Genomic DNA, 25,563 nt, shown 5'->3' with positions numbered 1-25,563 from the left:
TATTCTTTTGTGTTTCCTTGATAGTTTGTTGCTTATATGTTTTCATTTTCAGTAGTAAATATACTGCTAGCAGCAATAACATTGCTGCAAATTCTTTTATAACACATCTGAGTTCTGAGAGGAAAAGTTAACAAATAGTCAATTCCCCAAAAGGACCACATGAGAGAGTGCAGAATTGAGGAAGTGAATATCGCCCTGAAGATTTTCAGCATAGCGAGCTTTTTCCTTTTCAGATCTTACAGGAGTGGTATCTGCTTTTTAGAATCTTTAAAAAGTTCATTGTAGGAGAGGTTAAAAGTTGGGTATTAAAAACATGTGGCACATACTTAACTCAAATGCACATTGAATCAGAGTAACTTGGGCAATGTTTCAATGGCATTTTCCACAAGAAATGGTTTGTAAAATGAAGCACATGCCTAGATTAACTCAAACTGTATGGATCCCATTTTGTAAAATCAATTGTGACTAATATTAGCTCTTTAAGAACACTGAAATGGAAGGCATATGATTAAATGGGGCTGAAGTTATGAAGAAACAGCATTAAGTTAGAAAGCTAACATTAAGTTAGCATTTAGTACTTCAATTTACGCTAGCCAGAGATGTATTAGAAGTGCACTACATTTAATATCACCACAACTAATTCTCTAAACTGGGTCGACTCTCTGTTGGTGTTTAAACTGAAAATCTTGTAGGAAGCTGAACTGTGAAAAAAGTGGCTTTGTAGATACCAGTCAGCAGATGATCAACATTTACATATAATCCAGCCAGGAAGATCTACTCTTAACTATTTTTGTCCACATTCCTGTAATAACGGATCTTTTGTTCTACAAGACATCTCAAGAGACCACTTTCAACTAAAGATATAAATACAACAAAATAAAGTTATGAATGTTAGCTGCAAAATTTCAACGGTTACTGAAAGTAAAAATGAAAAAAAAACATTGCAAGATAAACCAAAGACAAACACAATCAACTGGCTGACATTCTGGACAGTGCATCCTTACCTGTCTATATCTGGCTGCTGTACTGTTTTCCCAGTACTACTTTAAATATTTTGTTTAACTACTATTTTTTACAAAGAGGTGGATTACTGTGCTCTTCATAGGTGATTTGAATTGTCATTTTATTTAAGCTTTCTGTGACAGGTTTCCTCTCAGAAGAGGGAAAAAAAAACAACTTTTCCCTAATAATCTTCCAATTCAAAAGATGTAAAGTCTTAGTGTTTATGTGACAATCTGAAGGATTACTGGAATTAATACGGGATAAAACAGAACTAGATATTGAACTTCTGGTACTAACCATCTAAAAATGTTTTCATTAATCAGTTTCTCTTATTACTCTTGCTAAACATTTTAGGATGCTTCTTTTTTCAACAGATCTCACATGAAAAATGAGATATTTGAGTCTAGAAAAATGATATATGATGTCTAAATAGGCAGAGCACAGCTACAGGCAATGGTTCATCTAATGATGACTGTTGAGAAGGGCTCAGCACTGCTTTGCCCATCTTACTCTATGTACCATAAAAACAGAAGAAAAGACAGCTGAATAAATGCAAAGAACAAAAACAACATCTTCTGCCCCGACTCGGTCTTTAGCAAAGCTGTGTGATGTCAGGCTGTGGCTCCCAATTTCATGTTTCCTCTCACTAACGTAAGAATAGATATAGTTAACCTGCATCTAAATTAGCTTATTAAAAAAATTCAAAATCCACAGGGTTACCATACACAATGCTTAAAAAAAGTACATACATTTTGTTAAAAACACTTTTGAGAAGAAACACACACTAAGTAATTTTAAAAATGCAAAACAAAAACTAAAGCTGTGCAAAGTCTATTACAGTAATACTGTTGGCTATGAAGATGTTGTCTCTGCTAGACACCCAACATGGGTTAAGTGATGTGTGAACTGAAAAGTGATTCGTCATGAGCAACCTCCTTTCAGGATATACTACTTCAGGATCAGAACTGATTATTCACTCTCCACAGAAAAAGATATACAAAGGGACACCAAATCAAAACTTACTTCTAGCTTTGCTGTAAGTGTGACGCAGAAGTGTGCATCTACTATATCCTCTTTATACTAAAAACAGATTTCACAGAGTAACATTTGAAAATGCCCCAACTTTCTACTTCTCTCTTTCCCCAGGAATGGATCTCTCTTTATGCTAGTTTGTTCTCTCAACAGGAACAGCAATCTTCCTCCTCTGCCTCATCAGTCACAAACTAACTATTTCTGTTAAGAAAATGTGATATTGATTCTTGGAACTTTAACGTGTGAAATTCTATCCCCTTACCCTGATTTAGTAAATGAAGTGTACATTACCAAACAAATTACCACCTCTGGAAACTTTTTTTTCTTTTTCTTTTTTTAAAAAAAATTATCAAGAGAACTCATTACCTGAGACTACTGGATAGTTTTAGAAAGTCTAGGGGTGCAACTGTAAGCTTATTTACTGCTTTTGAATTATAATGTCAGTGGAATATCTACCATTTTTTCAAGAAGTTTTCCTGGACACTATTGGAATTTCTTCCATATTTATAAAGATCAATGTTCTGAATGTTAAATAGGGCTTTGTGTAAAGAGACTACAATTAGGTAACTTAAAAGAACCCAAAATAAGGCATGAATGAAAATCTAATGCATAGAACACAGCAAATTTGTCCTCCTGTTTGGGATTTTAAATTTTTTGAGTAAGTACATTTAGTGACAAAGAATTACTCATATAGAGGGAAAAGGTTTTGATTATCAAGTCCACCCTATTTTTCTTTCCTAGATTAAACTTCTCTAGGAATTGCAAATATAGTTCAAGCTCCTAAATCTTGAATTATACAGATAATTACAACCAATTATTTCAAAATGAAAATATGGAAATTCTGACATTGTGTCTCAAACACTGTAAAAAAGAAGTCTTATAAAACTGATACTATGAAGCATCTTACCCTGAGAGAGGGTCTTCTGCTATTCCCTACCTTTAACTGTAACTAGGGGAATATCCCTCCAGAGAAAAACACCTCTGTGAGCTATATCCAGTGTCTGTTGTGTAGTGGAACCATCACATGGAGGAAAGTAACCAGTGTAGAAACACAATGGAAAGGAAACACTCAGTTCTGACCTGATGACACCTCACAGCTCCCACTTAAAAAAACCAAAACAGACTATTATTCAACCAGGAATAAGACAAGCATGTATCATGATCCTGCTTAGAAGAAAAAGTGTTCTGTACAAACACTCAGCCTTTGTGCCACTGGCAGGAAGTAAGGTTCCTATACAGTACTAAGGTTACCAAGTTTAGTACTTAAAAAAACCCAAGCAAAAAAACCCAAACAAACAAAAACCACTGCATTTGTTACAGGTCTCATACTCTAGGTCTGACAGAATTAATGATGCTCCAGATCAAGTGAGCCTGAGAGAAGACCCAATTGAAGGCTGCTAGTATATCTAAACAACAGCCCTAGAATGTGTAAGTACCGCTATATCCCCAGTCTAAACCCAGCTGTTGATGCAACCCTTAAGAAATATGTTTATACGCTTTTTAAAGAATACCTAAAAAGGTGGTTTTCCCCCCAAAAATTAGTATAAAGTTAAAAGAAATGCAAATTAGCTACAACCTATTTAACCCAAGCACAGCACCGCCATAAGTTTCACACACACTATTTGGTGTTTCATGTTGGTTTTCCTTTCACTCTTTAAGGCAGTGGTTTCCACAGGTCAGTTCAGAAAATATTAAGAAGCATGGTCCATAGCAGTTCATGTTGCAACTCCATTTTTCACTGAGGGAAATCCATTCCCCAAACTGTTAGTGCTTTGTTGTTCAGTACTCCAGCGTTTAGAGATTGAGCCTTTAGGTTCTGTTCTGGCACAGAAATAAATTTATAGCTGGCATGCTTTCTTCAGGACATCATGCTCAAATTATGAGACAAACAGTTCATCAAATTGTTCTCTTTCATGTTTTGAATTAGCTTTTCACTCAAAAGACATCAAGTTGGCAGGAACCTAAAACAAAAACACGAGTAACAGCTGATTTTTATTTTGAGAATTGGCTTTTCATGTTTCATCTTTTCAGAACCCACCCTTTGCAAGTTTAAAAAATGTTCAGTTTACCTCTCCCCTCTACAAAAAAGAAGTAAATACAACCTGTTAAGCAGCACTAGAGTAACTACAACTATAGGAAACACATATACAGAGAAGGCAGACACTAGATTGCAGTGTTCTTCATCATTCTTTAATGTCTAGAAAATGGGAAGTGCTGACGACACTGCTCCTATAAAGGAAGAGGAAATGCTAGCATACTCCAGGAGCAGATCTAGAACAATCAGCTTTTTTATGTGAGGAAGTCATATTTTGCCAGCACTTTTAGAGAGCTGACATTCCTCATCTGCACTGTGGCTGAGGAATAAATCTTATTCCCCAAGAGATCTGCATCTAGAAGCTTCAGCATAGTGAGATCTCACTGGAGTGTCTGGAGTGTCAATCTGGAGTGTCAATCTGAGAGCCCAGGGTCAGACAAGTAAAAATATTCAAAACCTTTTTCAGTGACTTGATATAGAGGTATAGTTTGTCTAGTTTAGAGTCGGAAGAATGAATCTGGGGATAACCAAAGGTTGTGTGTCAGTTTCATGGTACCCTTGCTTAAAAGGGATCTCCACAAATCTGAGGTAGTTGGTCTACAGAATAATGAAGACCCTGGGAGCTTTCTTGGGATGAGACTAAGTCCTACGTTTAAGCTCTCTGCAAGGGGTCACAATAACTCCAGGAAAGGAAATCAGTTCACAAAGAGCTCATAGATTCATCTGGAAAAGGTGAGATTCGAGGTGTTGTTTCAAGGTCACTAGCCATCTCAAATTCACCCTCTTCCATTACTGACCCCTCAAAATGAGTGTGTTTACACAGCAAAAAGTTAGAACAGGCCTCCCACCACTGACAGTGCCAAACTTTAATACTGCACTTGGTTTACTGGGCCTGAAAAGCCTATTTCCTAAGTAAGTGTTTGAGGTGGCCATCCTGATATTTGTATGGTGAATAGACAAGACACGGTAGACTGAACACCTGTCGGTGTTGTGACCTTTTCCCAGGCACCAGAAACACTGAATAAGAGTGTCAAAAAGACATCAGTGCATTATATGTAGCTTATGGCTTAAAGCTAAGTTTTCATCAGTGTGCCCCCCAGCTTAGGTAGGCAGACTTGTGCTAGCTCAATTTGAGCTACCACACTAAAAATAGTGGCACTGGCAGAGGCATGGGCTAGCCACCCAAGCTCAGACTCAGGTGCTTCTTTATGCTTTGTAGAAATATAAGTAAGCAACACAAAATTTGATTAAATGTTATGTTGTGTAGCCAATACCTAACAAAATGACAGCAGGGCTGTCAACTGATTAAAAAAATTAACTGGGTGATTAATCGCACTGTTAAATAATAATAGAATACCATTTATTTAAATATTTTTGGATGTTTTCTACATTTTCAAATATATTGGTCTCAATTAAAACACAGAATACTAAGTGGACAGCACTCACTTTATATTTATTTTTGATAAGTATTTGCACTGAAAAGAAGAAAAAGTACTGTAGTGCAACCTCTTTATCATGAAAGTTGAACTTACAAATGTAAAATTGTGTAAAAAACCCCTACATTCAAAATAAAATAATGTAAAATTTTAGAGACTGCAAGTCCACTCAGTTCTACTTCTTGTTCAGCCAATCGCTCAGACAAACAAGTCTATTTATATTTGCAGGAGATAATGCTGCCCGCTTCTTTTTTACGTCTCCTGAAAGCGAGCACAGGCGTTCTCATGACACTGTTGTAGCTAGCGTCGCAAGGTATTTACGTGCCAGTTGTGCTAAAGATTCATATGTCCCTTCATGCTTTAATCGTCATTCCAGGGGGCATGTGTCCATACTGATGACTGGTTCTGCTCAATAACAATTCAAAGCGGCACGGACCGATGCATGTTCATTTTCATTATCTGAGTCAGATGCCACCAGCAGAAGGTTGATTTTCTTTTTTGGTGGTTTGGGTTCTGTGGTTTCCGCATTGGAGTGTTGCTCTTTAAAGACTTCTGAAAGCATACTCCTTGTCTCTCAGATTTTGGAAGGCACTTCAGATTCTTAAACCTTGGGTCGAGTGCTGTAGCTATCTTTAGAAATCTCACATTGGTGCCTTCTTTGCGTTTTGGCAAATCTGCAGTGAAAGTGTTCTTAAAATGAACATGTGCTGGGTCATCATTTGAGACTGCTATTACATGAAATATATGGTAGAATGCACGTAAAACAGAGCAGGGGCATACAATTCTCCCCCAAGGAGTTCAGTCACAAATTTAACTAACACATTTTTTTAAGAGGCGTCATCAGCATGGAAGCATTTCCTCTGGAATGGTGGCCGAAGAAGGAAGGGGCATACGAATGTTTAGCATATCTGGGATGCAAATACCTTTCAATGCTGGCTACAAAAGTGCCATACAAATGCCTGTTCTCACTTTCTGGTGACACTGTAAATAAGAGGAGGGCAGGATTATCTCCTGTAAATGTAAACAAACTTGTTTATCTTAGTGATTGGCTGAACAAGAAGTAGGACTGAGTAGACTTGTGGGCTCTGAAGTTTTACACTGTTTTGTTTTTGAGTGCAATTATATAACAAAAAAAAAATCTACATTTGTAAGTTGCACTTTCACAACAAAGAGATCGCACTACAGTACTTGTATGAGGTGCATTGAAAAATACTATTTTTGTTTATAATTTTTACAGTGCAAATATTTGTAATAAAAAAATATACACACACTTTGATTTCAATTACAACACAGAATACAATATATATGAAAATTTAGAAAAACATCCAAAATAGTTAATACATTTCAATTGGTTTCTATTGTTTAACAGTGCGATTAAAATTGTGATTATTTGCGATTAATTTTTTTAATCACGATTAATTTTTTTGAGTTAAACTGCGTGAGTTAACTGTGAAAATCGACAGCCCTAAATGACACTACACAGAATTTTGCAGTACTGATTCTAAACACTACTACAGCTTACAATAGTGATACTACCAGTAAAGTGTTTTGGATTATTATTTTATAATAGTCTAGTATGTAGCTTTAAAAAAAATAAAGATATGCAAGGGTATATTATGCATAAAACCCTGTCAATGTGTTAGAAGTATTAAGATATCCCTTAGCCCTCCAAATTGCTCAGTTGCTTCATTTGATCCTTATAAAGGCTTAAATCTTTGTTTGTGAACACAATCTTTATGTTACCTCCAAGTCGTGTGTATTGGTAGGAGTACCTTGTTTTGCATAAAAACTGACCAACTAGTACTCAGTTTTCTTTCAGAGCTAGTTACCAATGCCAAGTTCCAATCAGCGGTTCTCAGTTCCTTTTCACAGTATAGTTCTCACCTGTTGTCTGTTGCTTTGACAGGCAGCGCTCAGATGTTTGAACCACAGCATTGCATTCATTCTGTTACCAGCTTGAAACTTGTATGAATTTCCTAAAATGACAGAGGCAGGAAAAAAAATTGATTAAAAAAAATCAGACACAAACAAATACAGTGCAGTACTGTACTTCAATTCTACCGAAGTTCAAACAAATACATGAAATAAATAAATAAAACAAAAAATAAAACATTATCGAACAGTGAAAAGACAGAATTCTATTAATATAACTTTAGACCTTGGGTGGTGTGGTTGCAATTTAAACAACATCATTTGACTTCATACAACAGATGTGCTATATTCGGACAGAAGTTCATAGCCTCCAAACCAATTAAGATCAGTGTCAATAAAAAACAAAAGAAAACAAAAACAAATCCCCCCAAGACCCCTCCCTTCCCTGATCCTACAAAATTATTTAGAACGTTGTGACCAAAGTACTTTTTGTCCATGGTACCTGTGACAGACGGGGCAATTTCCTGGACAAACCTTACTGAATTAAGTTTAAGTATCTTAGGTGTCCATTACATTAAAAATGCAAATGTTTATGTATTACTGTGAGATTGTTTTTAACATTTCTAGGGGGGAGACATGACTAATGTAAACCGGAGAGGCATTATGAGCTTCAAAGGACTATTTGAAACAATGAACTTTTAAAGTTAAGTGGGTTTCCCAAGAAACCTCTAGGGACAAGTATATGCAAAGGTAACTCCTCTGATTATGCAGCCTTTTGAAGCTACTAACTGAGAAGAGACCCACTGTCCACAAATGAGCTATTCCCAGTTCAAAGATACTGGCTGTATAAAGGGGCGACTAAACTTTTCACGACTGTGATTGTTCTGAGCTAACAGCTGTTACAAACTTGTGACCATAGAAAAACCTGCTGGTGAGGTCTGAAGAACTGTTCACCTGCCAGCGCCCTTCACAGTATTGGGGTGATTGCTGGTAAGCTCATTAACATGTGTACACATTCTTTTATTGTTTTTAATATGTACTCTATACTGCTTTTACCTTAAAAAAAAGATGTGCTTTCTTAGAAGGAGCTATGTGGTAACTTAACTGCACAATTACACTGTTTATAGCTTCTGAGAAGAAGACAATACAGGCCTGTTGAAGAAGTCTGATTTGCTGTGGAATTCAGCGTAGGCAGGGAACTATGCTGCCTGGAAACACCTCAGTCAGGAAGAAGAAAGACATGTCTCTGCCCAAGAGAGGTGACGGCTGGGGAGCTGGAAGCCTAAGAGTGGTGCACTTGCTGGTCCCTGGAGGGGGAAATATGGGTGCACTTGCCCTGAACTGTGAAAGCCCCTCTTTCCAAATTGCTTAATAATTTATTTTTTAAATGTTGCCAAGAAAACCAGAGTGAAGTGCAGGAGAGCACCCTGGGGTGCAGACTGGAAAAGTTACCTATGAAAATACTTGTGAGCTTTCCAAAAAGTGACAACATATTTTAGACTAACTTTTCCAGTTCTGAATTTTATACATGGATTACTTGACTTCAGACAGCCTAAGGAAAAATATTATAAAAGTGTTCGGTTTGATGTAAAGTTGACAAGGGGTATAATTCATACACTGTGGTGCTGTCCTTCGGTTCACCTCTTACAGGAGATGCATTTGCAATATTTTTCATATAAAGATTAAAATGAACTTCCTTGATTCTATCAGGTCATATTTACTTGGGGAAGATATTAATTTTCAATTACGCAAATCATGTTCAAATATTCATATAAATCAGCATATTCAAATGTTCATTCAAAATTAACCGCAGTTGTAGAGATACTATAAAGGAGTCAAAGATATTAATCCTTCAATCTTATTGTATAGATGTCAACAAGAAAAAAACCTAACAAGTCACTGGAAAACGTCAGATATGTTAGAATATGTTATCAAAACAGCTTTTAATGCCCTTTCTGCATATTTTGAACTCCTATGGAGAGTTAATAGTCTCTCCATAGTTAAGGCTGATGCTGGATTTTTATTAGAAGCCCAGTTTATGAGATGGCTTTCATTTTTAATATTTTCCTCGTTGTTTGTTAGCTCATTATATCTCCAAAACTGCTTGATCTAGTAACACCAAACTTGTGCTGGTGAGGAATAGTGCAGGGGTTTTTAATCTTTTTCTTTCTGAGGCCCCCCAACATGCTATAAAAACTCCATGGCCCACCTGTGCCACAACAACTAGTTTTCTGCATATAAAAGCCAGGGCTGGCATTAGGGAGTAGCAAGCAAGGCAATTGCCTGAGGCCGCATGCCTCCTTCAATTGCCAGGAGGCCCCGTGAAGCTAAGTTGCTCAGGCTTCATCTTCGGCCCCGGGTTCCAGCCCCATGAAGTGAGACTTCGGCTTTCTGCCCTGGGCCCCAGCGAGTCTAACACTGGTCCTGGTTGGCGGACCCTCTGAAATCTCGTGGTCCCCCGGGGGCCTAGGACCCCTGGTTGAGAACCACTGGAATAGTGTATCTGAATAGCCTCTTTTTGTTTTAGTTAGGTGAATGGTGTGGACTGGATGTTGAACTATTAGAGGTAAATGCAGTTTCACGTACATAATGTCTGCATGATCCAAGCATGATTTACAAACATGCATCAGGCAAAGCTGCTGCAAAACTCCTAAGTTAGGAAAGTAGGAGTTAGGAGCTGCAGTCCTATGGAGTTCCTATATTTGGCTTAAGCTCTGAGATTTAATATCCCTTCCGAAGTTTTTGTTATTAATTATGAGCACGCTTGAATCTGAAAAAAAAGATCTTTATGCATATCACCATTCTCCTGATGTTACTCACCCTTCTCAGAATCAGTCAGCAAGAAGAGATCAGGATGTTCTGGGTCATCAGCCATCATCACCATCCATCCTACCACAGACACATTTTTACTTGGTGTAGATTTGAACTGAAAAACACAGAGTATGTATTCATGTTAAGCAAGAGGGTTCAGCCAGAATGACAGCATCACATACTACAAGAATATGGAAATAAAGAGCCAATTCTGCTTTCCACTAACCTGACATAAATACAAAATAATGCTATTCTGGATCACCATAAAGGAATAATAGGAAACAACACAGGCACAAAGTTGTGTAGTCATAAACATATATATTGTCCAGTTTGACAAGACTCAGTATTTTCAGCACCATGATACTGGTATATGTGTGTATATTTATTTTCACACCCACCCACCCACACAATATAGGATGTCTAGGGCCCTACCAAATTCACAGCCATGAAAAACATATCATGAACCATGATATCTGGTCTCCCTCCATGAAATCTGGTCTTGTGTGTGCTTTTACCCTATACTATACTGATTTCACTGGGAGACCAGCATTTCTCAAACTGGGGGTCCTGACCCAAAAAGGTATTGCAAGGTTATTTTAGGGGGGTCATGGTATTGCCATCTTTACTTCTGCACTGCCTTCAAAGCAGGGCAGCTGGAGAGCAGCAGCTGTTGGCTGGGTGCTCAGCTCTGAAGGCAGCACCATGCCAACAGCAGTACAGAAGTAAGGGTGGCAATACCATACCATGCCACCCCTACTTCTACGTCGTTGCCTTCAGAGCTGGGTGGCTGAAGAGTGGCGGCGGCTGATTGAAGGCCCAGCTCTGCAGGCTGCAGCTCTACCTTCAGAGCTGGGTTCCTGACCAGAAGCCACCACTCTCCAGATGCCCAGCTCTGAAGGCACTGCTGATGCCAGTAGCAACACAGAAGTAAGGGTAGCAGTAATGCAACCCTCCCTACAATAACCTTGTGACTCCCCCCACACATCCACAATTCCTTTTTGGGTCAGGACCCCTACAATTACAACACCGAGAGATTTCAGATTTAAACAGCTGAAATCATGAAATTTACGATTTTAAAAATCTTATGACTCTGAAATTGACCAAAATGGACCATGAATTTGGTAGGGTCTTAGCAATGTTACAAAGGCTTTTATCTGCATGAGTTTGTGACGGATGCGTTACTGACAAGTGACAAACCCATTACTCAGTTACACAGATTATACCAAATAAACCTTTATACTATACCACATCATTTCGTATTCTGTTTATGCTATGTATATTACAGAAAAAACTATTTTACAAATATTGCAGTTAAAAGTTATATTGAGACTTTCACATCCCTTTTTTCTCTGCAAAGCCAGAGCCTTAGCTATTCTCAGTTCAACTGTATAGGTCTCCAAATGAACCATAAAAATCTTTAAAAATTACTGAAAATATCTTTTTTATACCTAAAAATTAAACAACGTAACTGCCAGATCAAGAAACAAATGCTTGGGAAGATTGAAACCCCTCTTTTTCATAAGGATGAAACTCTTGCATCTATATCCCTTTGGAGTCATGAGATACCAGGTTAAATTTTTGATATTTTTATGTCTAGAAAAGCTGTTACTGGTCCAGGACTAAATCATATCTATCCTGGGTGTCAGGTCTGAGTTACTTGGGATCGGGGGCAATTTTGTGGAAATTCTATTTTTTGGTTGGGAAGTTGGATAGTGTGATATATGTGAAGAAAAACATTTACCATTGGCTAATTTTTTTTTTTTGTTTTTTGTTTTTTTTTGTTAAAGACAGTTATTTGCAGAGGGTTGAAATAGCAAAATAAGTACTGGGTGAGGTAAATGAGTAGGCAGAGAACAGAGTAGGTGGTCAAAAGTGCATGATAAATACTTACCACAAAAATATCAACATATCACATATGTTGATATTCTTGTGACAAGCTGTAGAACTGTTTGATAATATGGGGTATACTTTAAGATCATTTTTAGAAGTTTTAGAACTGTATTAATACTGTTTTTCCTTTCTCTCTTCTGTACAGCTGGTCTCAAGATACTAACAAAATCTGGCTTATCAAGGCTGAGATATGAAAATTAGCTCCTATAAGATAAAAAGTAACATTTCTAAAATTAGATTTTTTGGGGGGCAAAACATGGCATGAATAAAATACATAATAGTGCAAAGTGGTATGAAGACTCATTAGGACCTATATAACTCACTTGTAGCACTGCCATTTGTAAATAGCAAGAACAATCCAAACTCATGCCAATAAAATATTTATACCACCACACTCCACCATTGTACATGTGATATACAAACCCACAAATAAATACTTTTTTGGGTGAGCACTGCTAGGATTATTCCACTTCTTTCCCCACTCCCACCCATCTGCAATGCTGCTATCCTCCTTCTGGGTCAAGGTAGCTTTCCGGCAATGATGATGCTTTCCTAACCATTACTCTAAAGGCTTGTGACCAAAACTTGGATTGTGTGTCCAGAACACTCATTTCTGGAATTTGATAGGAAGACATTACACATCTGAACACATACCTTCATAATATAATAATTATATCATCTTCTTTTCTGAATGTATGCCATTGGATTGGTGAAGGAGTCCTTTCCAAGAACAGAAATTAACAGGAAAGAAATTTCATTTTCTTTATCAAGGACCTATCCATCAAATGGGCTATAGCAAGCAGTGAAAAAGATAAGCAAGACCTCATGTGATGGAAAAAGGGTATCCATGAGTGAGAAAAACAATACATGGACTTTACAGAGATGACTCATGGGTTAAAAAGTAAAACATATCATGCTTTCACTATGGCCTGCTGAAGGCACCATTATCCGATGAACATAATATTGACACTATATTTAGCAATCTGCATCCTCAAATCTCTCCATAATAGCTAAGTGCTATATAAGGGTGTGTGTGTAAAGCAGGGGTGGGCAAACTACGGCCCAGGGGCCGAATCCAGCCCTTCAGACGTTTTAAGCCAGCCCTTGAACTCCTGTTGGGGAACGGGGTCCGGGTCTTGTCCCGCTCCACATGTGCCATGGCAGCAGCATGTCCCCCTTCTGGCTCCTATGCGTGGTGCAGCCAGGGGGCTCCATACGCTGCCCCCGCAGCTCCCATTGGCTGGCAACTGTGGCCAATGGGACTGCAGGGGCACTGCCTGCGGACGGGGCAGCACATAGAGCCATCTGGCTGTGCCTCCGCGTAGGAGCCGGAGGAGGGACATGCTGCTGCTTCTGGGAGCTGCTTGAGGTAAGTGCCACCTGGAGCCTGCACCCCTGACCTCCTCCAGCACCCCAACCCTGATCCCCCTCCCATCCTCTGAACCCCTCAGTTCCACCTTCCTACCCCAGAGCCTGCACCCCCAGTTGGAGCCCGCACCCCAACCCTCTGCCCCAGACCAGAGCCCCCTCCTGCACCCTGAACTCCTAATTTCTGGCTCCACCCCAGAGCCCACATACCCAGACAGAGCCAGCACCCCAACCCCCAATTTTGTGAGCATTCATGGCCCGCCATACAATTTCCATACCCAGATGTGGCTCTCAGGCCAAAAAGTTTGTCTACCCCTGGTGTAAAGCATTATCATATCATTTTTACATATGCAGAGAGGTTCAAAAGGGTTACCCAATGTCATTCTGAATCAATGACAGACCCAGGAATAGACCCAGATCTCCATATTGACAGACTGGTGCCCTATTCACTGAACTATGCTAATGCAGCTTCTAATGTTTTGAGAAAACGTGGATAGATGACCAACTCACTCTTTTACCAATCTTTGTTATATATAAATACAGTGCCTGTAATTACTGAATTTACAGTGTAATTAACACTGTGATGATGCTTTTTGCTGCCACTGCATTGCTTTCTGACCATCTCGAGAATGACTGGCTGACTTTGGTGCTTTTTTCTTGTTGCAAAGAGATCTATCAAACCTGAAATACCTCTCAGTTTACGATCCATTTACACTGGTGGATTTGTATTCTGTTTACTTAGTCCCCCACAGCAGTGAGCTCTTCACTGATGCGTTAGAATCTTCACTAACAAAGTTTGCTGTGCCAGTCTGAAGATGAGTGCTTCACTAAATAGTTTTGTGTTCCCTGTCTCTCTCTGATTTTCATGTATGACACTAGAGTTACACTGTCTGGTATGACATGCTGAACACTCTATAGTCAGCCATTCAAGGAAATGTATACATAGTCTCTCTGAGGGACACAATCTTGAATGGATTTATGAGCCACACAAAACTTCGACACTAACGGGTTAGCACCTGTAATCATCCTGTCTGGTATTTAAAGATGTGTCTCTTCCATGACGTGTCTGGTAGGACATGGACTATCTTTGAAGCTTTTTTTCTTGTGTCAGTTTCTCAAAATTAGACTCTCTAATTTCCTCCTATATACCTTGGCCCATGGGATCATTTCAGGGACTGAAACTATGGAGTATAGAATTTACATCAGGGATTTTATTAAGTTTGCTTCATCTGGCATACTTGGAAGATCGGTTCCCTTAACTTGCAAATTTATCTTTGAAGAGGAATACCAGCAGTGACATGGAGTACTGACTGTTAGTCCTACTATATGACTCATCCATTGTGTTCGAATCAAGAAGCTTTCCTGGATTGACAAGAAAGGAGCGCTTCTGTAATAGCCAAGCATTCTCCCAGTGGCTGAATGTACTTCCGAGAGCTACGCAGGTCTTACTAGAATATCATCCATGCAAGAGAGCGCCTCCAGCCTGAGAACAATGATCACCTAGCCTTTTAGTATATTGATAAATGGTCTTAGGGCTGTGCTTAGCTTGGAGAGGAAGATCTGGATGGACAATGGATGCCTTGAAAGTGAAACCTCAGAAAGACTCTGGGGCTGCATGGGATAACACATAAGCATGTCCAGTGTACTATGTAATTATTGTAGCTGCTGGAGGGCAGTATGGCAGCCAAAGTCTCCATATAGAACCTTACCTGAAACATTTTATGAATTTGTTCACATGCCTGAAGTCAAGTATGACTTAATTTCTTGCCGTTTTTCTTTGGCTGTAATGGCCATCTCACTATAGCCCTTGTCCGTGGAAGATGTGCCAGAGCTATTATCTTATCATGGATGCTCATTTGGTGGGTGCAGGTTAGGAGACATTGGGCAGATGAGCTTGAATTTGTATATCACCTCTGAGCTCTAGAATCCACTTACCCACTTACAGACAATTTTCACTACTACGGTAACAACTGAAGCCTGTTAATTACCTTACGTATGCAATGCTCGTTACCTGGGTAGCATTTGTTAGTAGGCATGGCATGTAACTGTTATTTGCTGGATTTTGCACTGAACAAAGGAATAATTAGTTCCATCCTGGTATCTACCATCTCTCCCTCCTTTAGACTAATATCTGCTTCTTGAGTACATGTTGGCAGATTTCCTCTGCCTTTGACTGATGACATGAAAAGAGGGCCTGGTTTGTAGAATCTTGCCTCTCTCTTTTTTTTTGTCTGCTTCTGGAATGGAAGGGACTTCTTCCTCTTTGTTTGGTTATGCCATGAGTCTATGAAGTCTCTCTCCAAAAAGTTCAACTTGGAAGAGAAAAGGAGTTGGTTATTCTGCCCATCTGTCTTCCATGCCCTCAGTCACAGCTTTGTGCATGAAGCTATATTTGAGGCAACAGAATTTTCCAAGAATTTACCACCATTTGTCATGAAATTACTAGCCTGGAATATACTACATAGCCCAGACTTGACTTTGAGTCTGGTTGACCTTTCCACATTGCTGGCCCATGCAACAATGGCCATATGAAAGGAAGTTACAGAGCTAGATGTTTGTGTGGCTGATGAAGATGTCTGGAAGATTTTATCTCAATTACTGGTCTGGACTTTGAGAAAAAATCCATTGTATAAGAGATTTCTGTGTCTTGAGGGATGTAATTGCATCTTTGACAGATGAGGCATCGATTTTTTTCCTCCTTTACAAGTTATAGAACAGTAAAACTATGTTTGATGGAGCTGCTGCTCTCAACTGGGAGTTTCCTACTCAGCCATAATTTTATCCATATATGTTTATGCATGATAGCATATAAGCATGAATGATTCTTTGTCACTGGAGGGAAAACATTTGCCAAGGTATCTGAAGTTCAATTTGGGCTGTGGAACTTTTGCCCTAGAGGAAAAAGAGGACAACGTGTCCACTTCTAAAACTATTTTGTCTTTTCCTTTGGGCAAGGAGAATCTGCCTTGGGCTTGTAGACTGTTCTTGCCTTTCTCCCTTATGTGAGGATGAAAACCCTAGTAGATGTTCAACCCCTAACGGGCTCATCTTTCAAGTGCTTGGTTTAGCAAATCCCACTGAAAAGGGTATTTTAGAAAGATGAGAGCCATCTGCTCTTACCACCTCCTTTTTGTGACTAGCTCGGATTGTTTGCCAGTATCAAGTCTCTCCTTTTATCTCGCTGTGTGTACTTTGCATATCTGAGAGGCAGGATGTGTACAACCATACTCTTTTACCAGCTCTGGGTCAGAGACAGATAAGCCCTCCTGGGCCACTGCTTAAGTTGCTCAAAACAAATATTTGCCTCCTCATAGGGCCTCAGGGGTTTTCCCCTTGTGGTTGGAAAATTTGGCTCTGCTTGAAATTGATCTTTGGAAGCTCTTTGATGGTGCGCCACTTGGGGGAAACTGAGCTAAGGAGGGCTAAGGATGGGAGGAAGCAGAGAGCTGAGAAAAAGAAAAAAGGCAGAACAGCAAAAAGCACCAAAGTAGTAAAAATAGATAATGTGAGAGACACAGCACAGGGATTTGTGTCAGTGTGTACACACCACTTCCAGAAAAAAAGGGGGAAAGGGCTACAGAAGCTTCCATGTAGGAGAGAGAAATACCCGCTCCACAACTCAGGAGGAAAGAACTGACATCTGGCCTCACGGGTGAAGCCATCCTTTAAAAAAAGAAAGCAGCATTTGAGGCTATGGGAGAGGACTTTGCTTCCAGAGTGGAACATACTCCGGCTGGACCCCAGGCCAAGAGGACCACCATGAATAGTGCCTAAGACAGAATTCCAATGTCTTCTGGAAAACAAAATTAGTTGTTTGTGAATTAACCCTTCCAGAGGGTTTGGAATAAAAAACCCTGTTTAATATCTCACTGTGTAAACCTTTAAGTTAGCTGAATGTTGGGGCAACTAGAGACTTGCCAGCCATGCCCAAAAATTAAAAATAAAGGCTACTGATTACTTCAGCAAGAGTTCAAAGTACAATTGGTGCTTCTCTGCCCACAAGGGAACTTCTGGAGGTTTCCCCAAAGGATGAGACCCATGACATCCTCTGCCCTTGCAGCTCTGTACAACTGTCTCCACATTAATGTAAAGCACTTTTAACATGCAAAGAGCTAAGTACCATATTACTATTTACATTTTTCATATCAGACATGTATATGCCTTAAAAAAAAAAAAAGATCCCTCTCTCATGACCAGTTCACATCCATCCCCTTCCAACTATAAATAACCTTATCACCTCATAGTTTCAAGTACTCTCTCTACAATAAAAAGTAACCTGTTTTGCTCCCCTCAGTTGCCTGTTACCTCTCACACCTCTCATCCTCCCAATACAGACTATGGATTTCATCTTATACTAGCAGATATGAGGGAACATTATATGGTAGCTTTGACTAAGTTTGAATAACTGATGTTTGTATTCTATATATTAATAGCTGCAAGACAATAAGTTGGTGTTCATCTTCTGAAAAGGACAAAGTTCAAACTTTTAACAAATTCATTTCACATGCACCACCTAACCTGTGGAACAGAAGATATACCAATTCATGCATCAGCTACCTTCTAAACACAAATGAAATTCACACAGCTGCAGACCATCTCCAATTTACCCTCAGATAGTTAAACTTCATTCCTGAATCGCAACTAAACAAGCATGAGCTGTAACAGGCTCCCTGACAGCCCACAATCAGATACTCAGAACCTAAGGGGCAGGCTGAGGGCTACACTATTCTGTTTCACAATAACCCTGCAATATAGGAGGTGCAAAGCTGCACCACCACATGGGAGCATCAGAAGGCACTACACTAATAAGGTCATCAGCAGGACAGATAAAATGACAAAGTGTTGATATATCTCCATTAAAAGTGAAATTAATAGTTTTTCCTCCCTTTAAAGTTACTGATACAGTTTCAGTCTTATCTCCAGTTTAAAGATTCTGATCTGGGAATTATATATTTACCTTTGGAGAAGTATTATTATATGTCCATTTAATGTATACTACTTATCCTCAATAAGAATATTATGCTAAATTAAGATAAAAGATTGCTCTCCTTATAGTGTGATATTCATTATTGTATTTTTACTCTGAAATAAATTGTTAATCAACAAGCCATCTATAAATAGAAGTGAAACTTTTTTTTATTTAGAAACAGAATATAATAGCTAGCTATGTAACTCCCCTAGGTTTCCACTGCCAAGAGCTACTCGGATTTTTTTCCCCAACAACATTTTTATTAAATCTGTTTTAAAATTACTTGTTGAGAAGTATATGCATGTTACAGGTATTATAGTAAAACCCTTTCTCATTCATATTAGTGTCCTAGGGAAGTACTATTTCCCCCTTTCTGAGTTATCACTTGATATTTTAAAATGGAGAAAACACCAGAAAAAAGAGATTTATAGAATGATGATTCTGTTCTTGAAAAAATACATTATTTGGAATAAAGCCTAAAGGCATCGAGTCAGCAACAGGAGCACAAAACATGACATACTTGCAGAAAGGAGGCTTTTTCAATTCTCAGTGTCTCCAGAAAGACAAGCAATAAATCCTTGATGATATAATGCCAGCAACAAATTATTTTCTTGATTTTTTTTTAATATAATCATTTGTACAATCTTGTTTCTTTCCTGCTACTTCTACTCTTAGTGAGGCAGATTTGACTATAAGTTTTTTATTAATATCACACACAAATCTGTCCAAAAATGCACTTCACTAGTTTCAAACTAGGTAGTAACAATTGACAGATTAGATTAAGCAGGACCATTGCTCTCAACTAAGCAAACAGAATGCCAATTTAAATGGGGAGAAAAAATAATGAAGTTATGCAAACCTTTTTAGTGCACTAAGCTACTATCATTATACTACTTTAGATAATATAATATTGGGTTTCCCTATTAAATTAACTAGTGTAAATAAATTTGGAAAATACCCAGCTTGTTATATAAATGACAAAGACAATTTTTAGTGGATTCTTTTTACAAAAAGTAGAGCAGAACTCTCAGAGATCCAAGATCTTGCTTTTGCCCTCTGCATGTGAGAAATAGGAAAAGAACATCTTTTACCACAGATAAACAAGCTAGTCCAGGATTCTGGAGCACAACTTCTCATTTTCTAAAATTATACAGCTTTATACAAAGGTAATGACCTAATGTACAGTGACATCTGACAAAATTCACATGGCTAATGAAGACTTGAAACACTGGATAGAGCTACTGCCTAGAACTGATAGTCACAGTATAGGCTCTACATAGACAACATCAGGGGTTCCCAATTTTCTTCCATCTCTTGACAGATGCATTCACTCCCCCCTTTCATGACTACACAGACCACCCTTCTCCCCTTCCAGTGGTTATGGCATAACATTCCTGGGGCAACTACAGCAATTGCTTACATAAAAGAATAGTAATAAGGAAGTATTTAATGTAATTTTAGCTTCTTTCAATGTGATTTAGCAGCTGGAAACAAGACAGGGAGCCAACATCATGTGACAATCCAGCTCTCTGAATACCACCAAGAAGTGCAGTACAGCCACTGGTGGTCCACAGAACACAATTTGGGAATTACTGGATTAGACAGAATAGGCAGGAAGAGTAATCCACAAAAACTGGAGTTTAACACATTCTCCAGTTCTTTATACATTTACATATTTATATTTGCCATCGTTTGCTTGGGTGCTGGGAAGGGGCAGTGATATATTCTAATCAGATATTGTAGGAAGGTATGGTCTATAGGTGAAAACGCAAGATGACCATTAGCAATTGCTTTCTTTCTGGGTCTTCTCTAATGTGTCTAATATACAATTTCACTGAGCCCAAATGACACATGCAAAACAGATGTTCCCTGTATAGCCTATTAAAGTGCCTACTTCTATTAAGTTGTATCCATAGAGATGACACAGACTGCCCGAAGGACAGGATAGTGCTCAATTGCAGGTCCTGGATTATTCTGTTAGTGTGTGTATCAGGAGAGTGCATTTACTTTTAAATTTTGGCAGCAGTGTAGGGAGATGCACTATAATACATACATGTTTTCTCTCTGTAGCCTTCAGAGACTTTGCAGTATAGTAAAAAAGCTGGGTTCCACATAGTGCTGCCCAGTATTTTGTCCAAGATGCTACCTACAGAGAAAGAGAGAGAACAGATTAATAAAACAAAATACTGTTGTTAAAAATGCATGTATGTTTACCTCATCATCCCACAAATTTCCCTAGAACAGCAACTGCCCAGGACCTAGCCCAGCCAAAAAGAGCTGCCTTTTCACTGATGCTATTTCTAGTTCATAGAATCATAGAATATCAGGGTTGGAAGGGACCTCAGGAGGTCATCTAGTCCAACCCCCTGCCCAGAGCAGGACCAATCCCCAACTAAATCATCCCAGCCAGGGCTTTGTCAAGCCTGACCTTAAAAATATCTAAGGAAGGAGATTCCACCACCTCCCTAGGTAACGCATTCCAGTGTTTCACCACCCTCCCAGTGAAAAAGTTTTTCCTAATATCCAACCTAAACCTCCCCCACTGCAACCTGAGACCATTACTCCTTGTTCTGTCATCAGCTACCACTGAGAACAGTCTAGATCCAGTCTTAATCTAGTTAGATTAAGAATACATAGGAACACAGTATGAATCAAGAAACTAGTGCACAGAGGTCTTGATCACTCCTCTATGATCCAGGCATCAAACAAGGTAATATTTATTTCCTCTACTTTACCAAGAGTTTTCATTCAATACGGCACTGACTTTGGGTACAGAAATACCTTTTCTTTTTAATGATATACTTGCCATCAAGGGAAATCAAGAATTAGAACACTGACTTCTTTGGAAATTACTGATTTATCACAACATATTTGTAGCAACACAACTATTAAGACCCATTTTAGCTGCTGTCATTTCAGTACTCATCCTCCATCTACCAGGGTAGAAAAAACAGTTACCTACCTTTCGTAACTGTTGTTCTTTGAGATGTGTTACTCATGTCCATTCCACTCTAGGTGTATGTGTGCAGTTGTCAGAGATTTTTGCCTTAGCGGTATCAGCAGGGTCGGCATTGGTGCCCTCTGGAGTGCCAAGCTCATGCGTTGGTATATTAGGCACCATCAGCCCTACGCCCTCTCAGTTCCTTCTTGTCAACCACTCAAATAGAGGGGCAGGAAGACAGGTAATGGAATGGACAAGAGCAACACATCTCAAAGAAAGGTAGGTAACCATTTTTTCCAGAGTGCTTGCTCATGTTGATTCTATTCTACGCAACTCACAAGCGGTATTCCTGAAAGTGGGCTCGGAGTTCATGGTTATGTGGCGTGCAACACTGCTCTACTGAAGCCAGCATCATCTCAGGCCTGCTGGGTAAGTGTGTAATGAGACGTGTAGATGGATGACCAGGTAGCGGCCCTGCAGATATCTTGAATAGGCAGTTGGGCCAGAAAGGCCAACGACAAGGCTTGTGCCCTAGTCGAGTGGGCGGTTACACCCAGATCTTTCACCAGATCATAGGAACTTTCACCAGATCATAGCAGAAACGGACGCAGGCAGTGATTCAGGATGAAATTCTCTGGGCAGAACCTGGAAGACCTTTCATCCTATCCACCATCATGACAAACTACTGTGACTTACAGAACGGCTTGGTCCTTTCAATGTAAAATGCCAGGGCTCTCTTGATGTCCAGAGTCTGCAATTTGCGCTCCTCTTCCGACTTATGAGGTTTTGGAAAGAAGATGGGTAAGTATACGTCCTGACCCATACGAAACTGAGAAACTACTTTGGACAGGAAAGCTGGGTGCAGTCGTAGCTGGACCTTGTCCTTGTAGAACACCATATAGGGCAGCTCCGAGGCAAGTGCCCTAATCTCAAAGACCATGCAGGCAGACATTATTGCCACCAAGAAAGAAACCTTCCAGGAGAGTAGAAGAAGGGAGCAGGAAGCCAAAGGCTCGAAGGGAAAACCCATGAGTCATGACAGCATGAGATTCAGGTCCCAAGGAGGGACCAGGTCACAGACATGGGGATAGAGCTGCTCCAGACCTTTCAAAAACCAGATTGTCATGTCGTGAGTGAAGACTGACCTACTCTGTAATGGAGGGTGGAAGGCCAAAATAGCAGCCAAATGGACCTTAACTGATGAAAGAGAGAGGCCCTGGATCTTGATATGCAGAAGGTAGTCCAAGATCGACTGCAGTGAGGCCTGTTCGGGCCGGACACCCCAGTCTGAGGTCCAGCACATGAACCTTTTCCATTTGGCCAGGTAAGTAGCCCTGGTGGAGCATTTTCTGCTATCCAACAGGACCTGCTGGACATGGCTGAACACTCCTATTCTTCAGCATGCAACCATGCAGCAGCCAGGCTGTCAGACACAGTGCTGCCAAGTTTGGGTGTAGAAGACTGCCATGGTTCTGGGATAGCAGATCTGGCCAGAGGCAGCTGCAGTGGGGCGGTCACCGAACCAGTGCTGGCGAGGCCAAGCCAAGCCAGGACAATCAGGATAACCTTCCCCATGTCTTGTTTGATCTTCATGAGGACTTTGAACTAGGGATACCGTGGGAAGGCATACATCACAGCCCCCGACCATGGGAGCATAAAGGCATCTGACAGAGAGGCCCTGTCCAGTCCCCGTATTGAGTAGGGCATGTGGCACTTCCCGTTCTGACGGGATACGAACAAGTCCACCTGGGGAGTTCCCCACCTCTGGAAGGTCACACTGACCATCTCTGAATGGAGCGACCACTTGTGGTGAGAAGAGATAGTCCTGCTGAGGCGATCAGCTACCATGTTCCTGGCCCCAGGAAGGTGTGCGGCCACCAAATGAATGGTATGCTGCACACAGAAGTCCCAAAGATATAGAGCTTCTTGGCAGAGGGATGATGACCTCGCTCCACTCTGCCTGTTGATGTAAAACATCGCAGCAGTATTGTCCATCAGGACCTGTATCATCCTGCCCTCCAGGTGGGGCAGAAAAGCTGGCAGGTTAAGTGAACTGCTTTGAATTCCCTGCCGTTTATGTGGAGGCACAGGTCATCCTGAAACCAGCAGCCTTGTGTGCTGAGCTCGCCCAGGTGGGCCCCCCAGCCCAGGTCCGAAGCATCAGAGACCAGGGTCAGCTATGGAGATGGGGCTGCGAAGGAGACTCCCTCCAGCACTAAGTCGGGGTCCAACCACCAATCCAGGGATGACCAAATATGATCTGGCACCCTGACCACTCTGTCTAGATCAGTGGTCTCCAACAATTTTATGCCCAAGATCACTTTTTGAATTTAAGGGCAATTTAGGATCTACTCCGCACCTTCCCTGAGGCCCTGCCCCTTCCCCAAAGCCCCACCTCACTCACTCCATCCCGCCTCCCCCATCACTTGCTCTCCCCCACCCTTACTCACTTTCACCAGGCTGGGGTAGGGGTTGGAGTTCGGGAGAGGGTGTGGGCTCTGGGTTGGGGCTGAGGGGTTTGCAGTGTGTGTCTATGGGGGTGGCAGCATGTGGCTCCACGCACTGCCCTTCTCTGCAAGCACTGCAATGGGAGCTGCGGGGGCAGTGCTTGCAGGCAGGAGCAGCACGTGAAGGGAGACCCCTGCCCCACTCCCCACCTCTAGGGCTGCACTGGCCGCTTCTGGAAGTAGTGTGGGGCCGGGTCAGACAGCCCCGCTGGAGATCGCGATCGACTGTGAGATCCTCTAGGATCGAGACTGAGCAGTTAGTGACCACTGGTCTAGATCATGTCTGTTGAGGATGTAAACCAATGTCAACCATGCTTGCAGTGGCTGGAGATGGAGCTGGGTACGATGGACCACATACGTACACGCCGCCATGTGGCCTAACAACTGCAAGCAGATGCAAGTTAACATGAGAAATTAAGTCCAACATGGCTTGGAAATGGGTGTCTGGAAGGAAAGCTCTCGCTCGCATAGAGTTGAGGACCGCCCCATGAACTCTATCCATTGCACCAGTCTTAGGGTTGATTTCTATTCGCTTATCAAGAGGCCCAGGTCATGGCAGGTGGAACGTATCAGATCAAGGCTCCTTTGCACCTGCTCCCAAGATTCTGCCCTTGATGAGCCAATTGTTGAGAAACAGATAGACCTGGACGCCTCGACGCCTCAGGTAAGTGGTCACTGGTGCCATGCATTTTGTGAACACTTGCGGGGCTAGCGAGAGACCAAAGGGCAGCGCTCTGAATTGGAAATGGTGCTGGCCCACCGTACTGCGGAGGAATCGCCTGTGCCCTTGGAAAATGGAGATATGAAAATAAGCATTCTTCAAGTCAAGGGCAACATACCAGTCTCCCGGATCCAGGGAGGGGATGATGGAGGCTAGGGAGACCATGCGAAACTTCAACTTCTTGAGAGACTTGTTGAAGTGCTGCAGGTCCAGAATGGATCTTATGCCTCCTTTTGCTTTCGGGATTAGGAAATAACAGGAGAAGAACGCTTTTCCTCTCATTTCCCAAGGGACCTCCTCCACTGTTCCCATTTGCAGGAGGTTCTCAACCTCTTGAACGAGGAGTTGCTCATGAAAACGGTCCCTGAAGAGGGATGGGGAATGGGGGTGAGAAAGGGGGCAGCTGAGAATTGAAGGGTGTAGCCCAGGGATATAATTTCAAGCACCCAGCGGTCCGAAGTCACCTGTGGTAGGGTGTTGGTGGTTGAGGAAAGAATGAGGCAGATCCAGGAAGCTGACTGGGGTATCGCTTTTGAGTGCACCCTCAAAATGAGCAATTCTGGCTCCCCAAGATATTTCGCCAGGCTGGGCTGCACAGGTGAGCAGGAGGTGGAAGGCGGTGACAACAAAAACTCATGTTTCTGTCCCTTCTCCTTGCAGATCTCTGCCGAGACTGCCAAGACCTTGGAGGCAGGGGTGGCTGGCGAACTGCTTCCTTGCCAACTCCAGCATATACAGACCCAGCAAGAGTAGGGTTGCCCAAGTGTCTTTCAGTCCATGCAGCCTCGCATCCACTCGTTCTGCAAAGAGTCCATTCCCATCAAACAGGAGGTCCTGGATAGAGGACTGCATCTCCTGGGACAGGCCTGTGGTCTGAAGCCAGGAACCGTGCCTCATGACCACTGCCGATGCGACCATCCTGGCAGCCGAATCAGCTGCGTCCCAGGCCATTTGGAGGGAGCATCTAGCCACTGCTATA

General features: G+C 41.1%; 1 protein-coding gene across 7 annotated transcripts in view; it reads right to left on the bottom strand.

The window, feature by feature from the left end:
* Window positions 1-1,095: 1,095 nt before the first annotated feature.
* Window positions 1,096-25,563, bottom strand: part of RALGPS2 (Ral GEF with PH domain and SH3 binding motif 2) — a 279,019-nt gene continuing 254,551 nt past the window's right edge. For all 7 annotated transcript variants that reach the window (XM_073356496.1, XM_073356498.1, XM_073356497.1 and 4 more), the window contains 4 exons: window positions 20,469-20,561; window positions 10,198-10,303; window positions 7,390-7,481; window positions 1,096-3,995 (listed from right to left, as the gene is read on the bottom strand). In XM_073356496.1, coding sequence (XP_073212597.1) covers window positions 3,966-3,995; window positions 7,390-7,481; window positions 10,198-10,303; window positions 20,469-20,561 — 321 coding nt within the window. In that variant the 3' untranslated portion in view covers window positions 1,096-3,965. The remainder of the gene's footprint in view (window positions 3,996-7,389; window positions 7,482-10,197; window positions 10,304-20,468; window positions 20,562-25,563) is intronic.

Source organism: Lepidochelys kempii, chromosome 8 (assembly GCF_965140265.1).
Source record: "Lepidochelys kempii isolate rLepKem1 chromosome 8, rLepKem1.hap2, whole genome shotgun sequence".
NCBI lineage: Eukaryota > Metazoa > Chordata > Testudines > Cheloniidae > Lepidochelys > Lepidochelys kempii.
The sequence above is the reverse complement of the archived record's forward strand: the minus strand, read 5'-3'. Positions and strand labels throughout refer to the sequence as shown.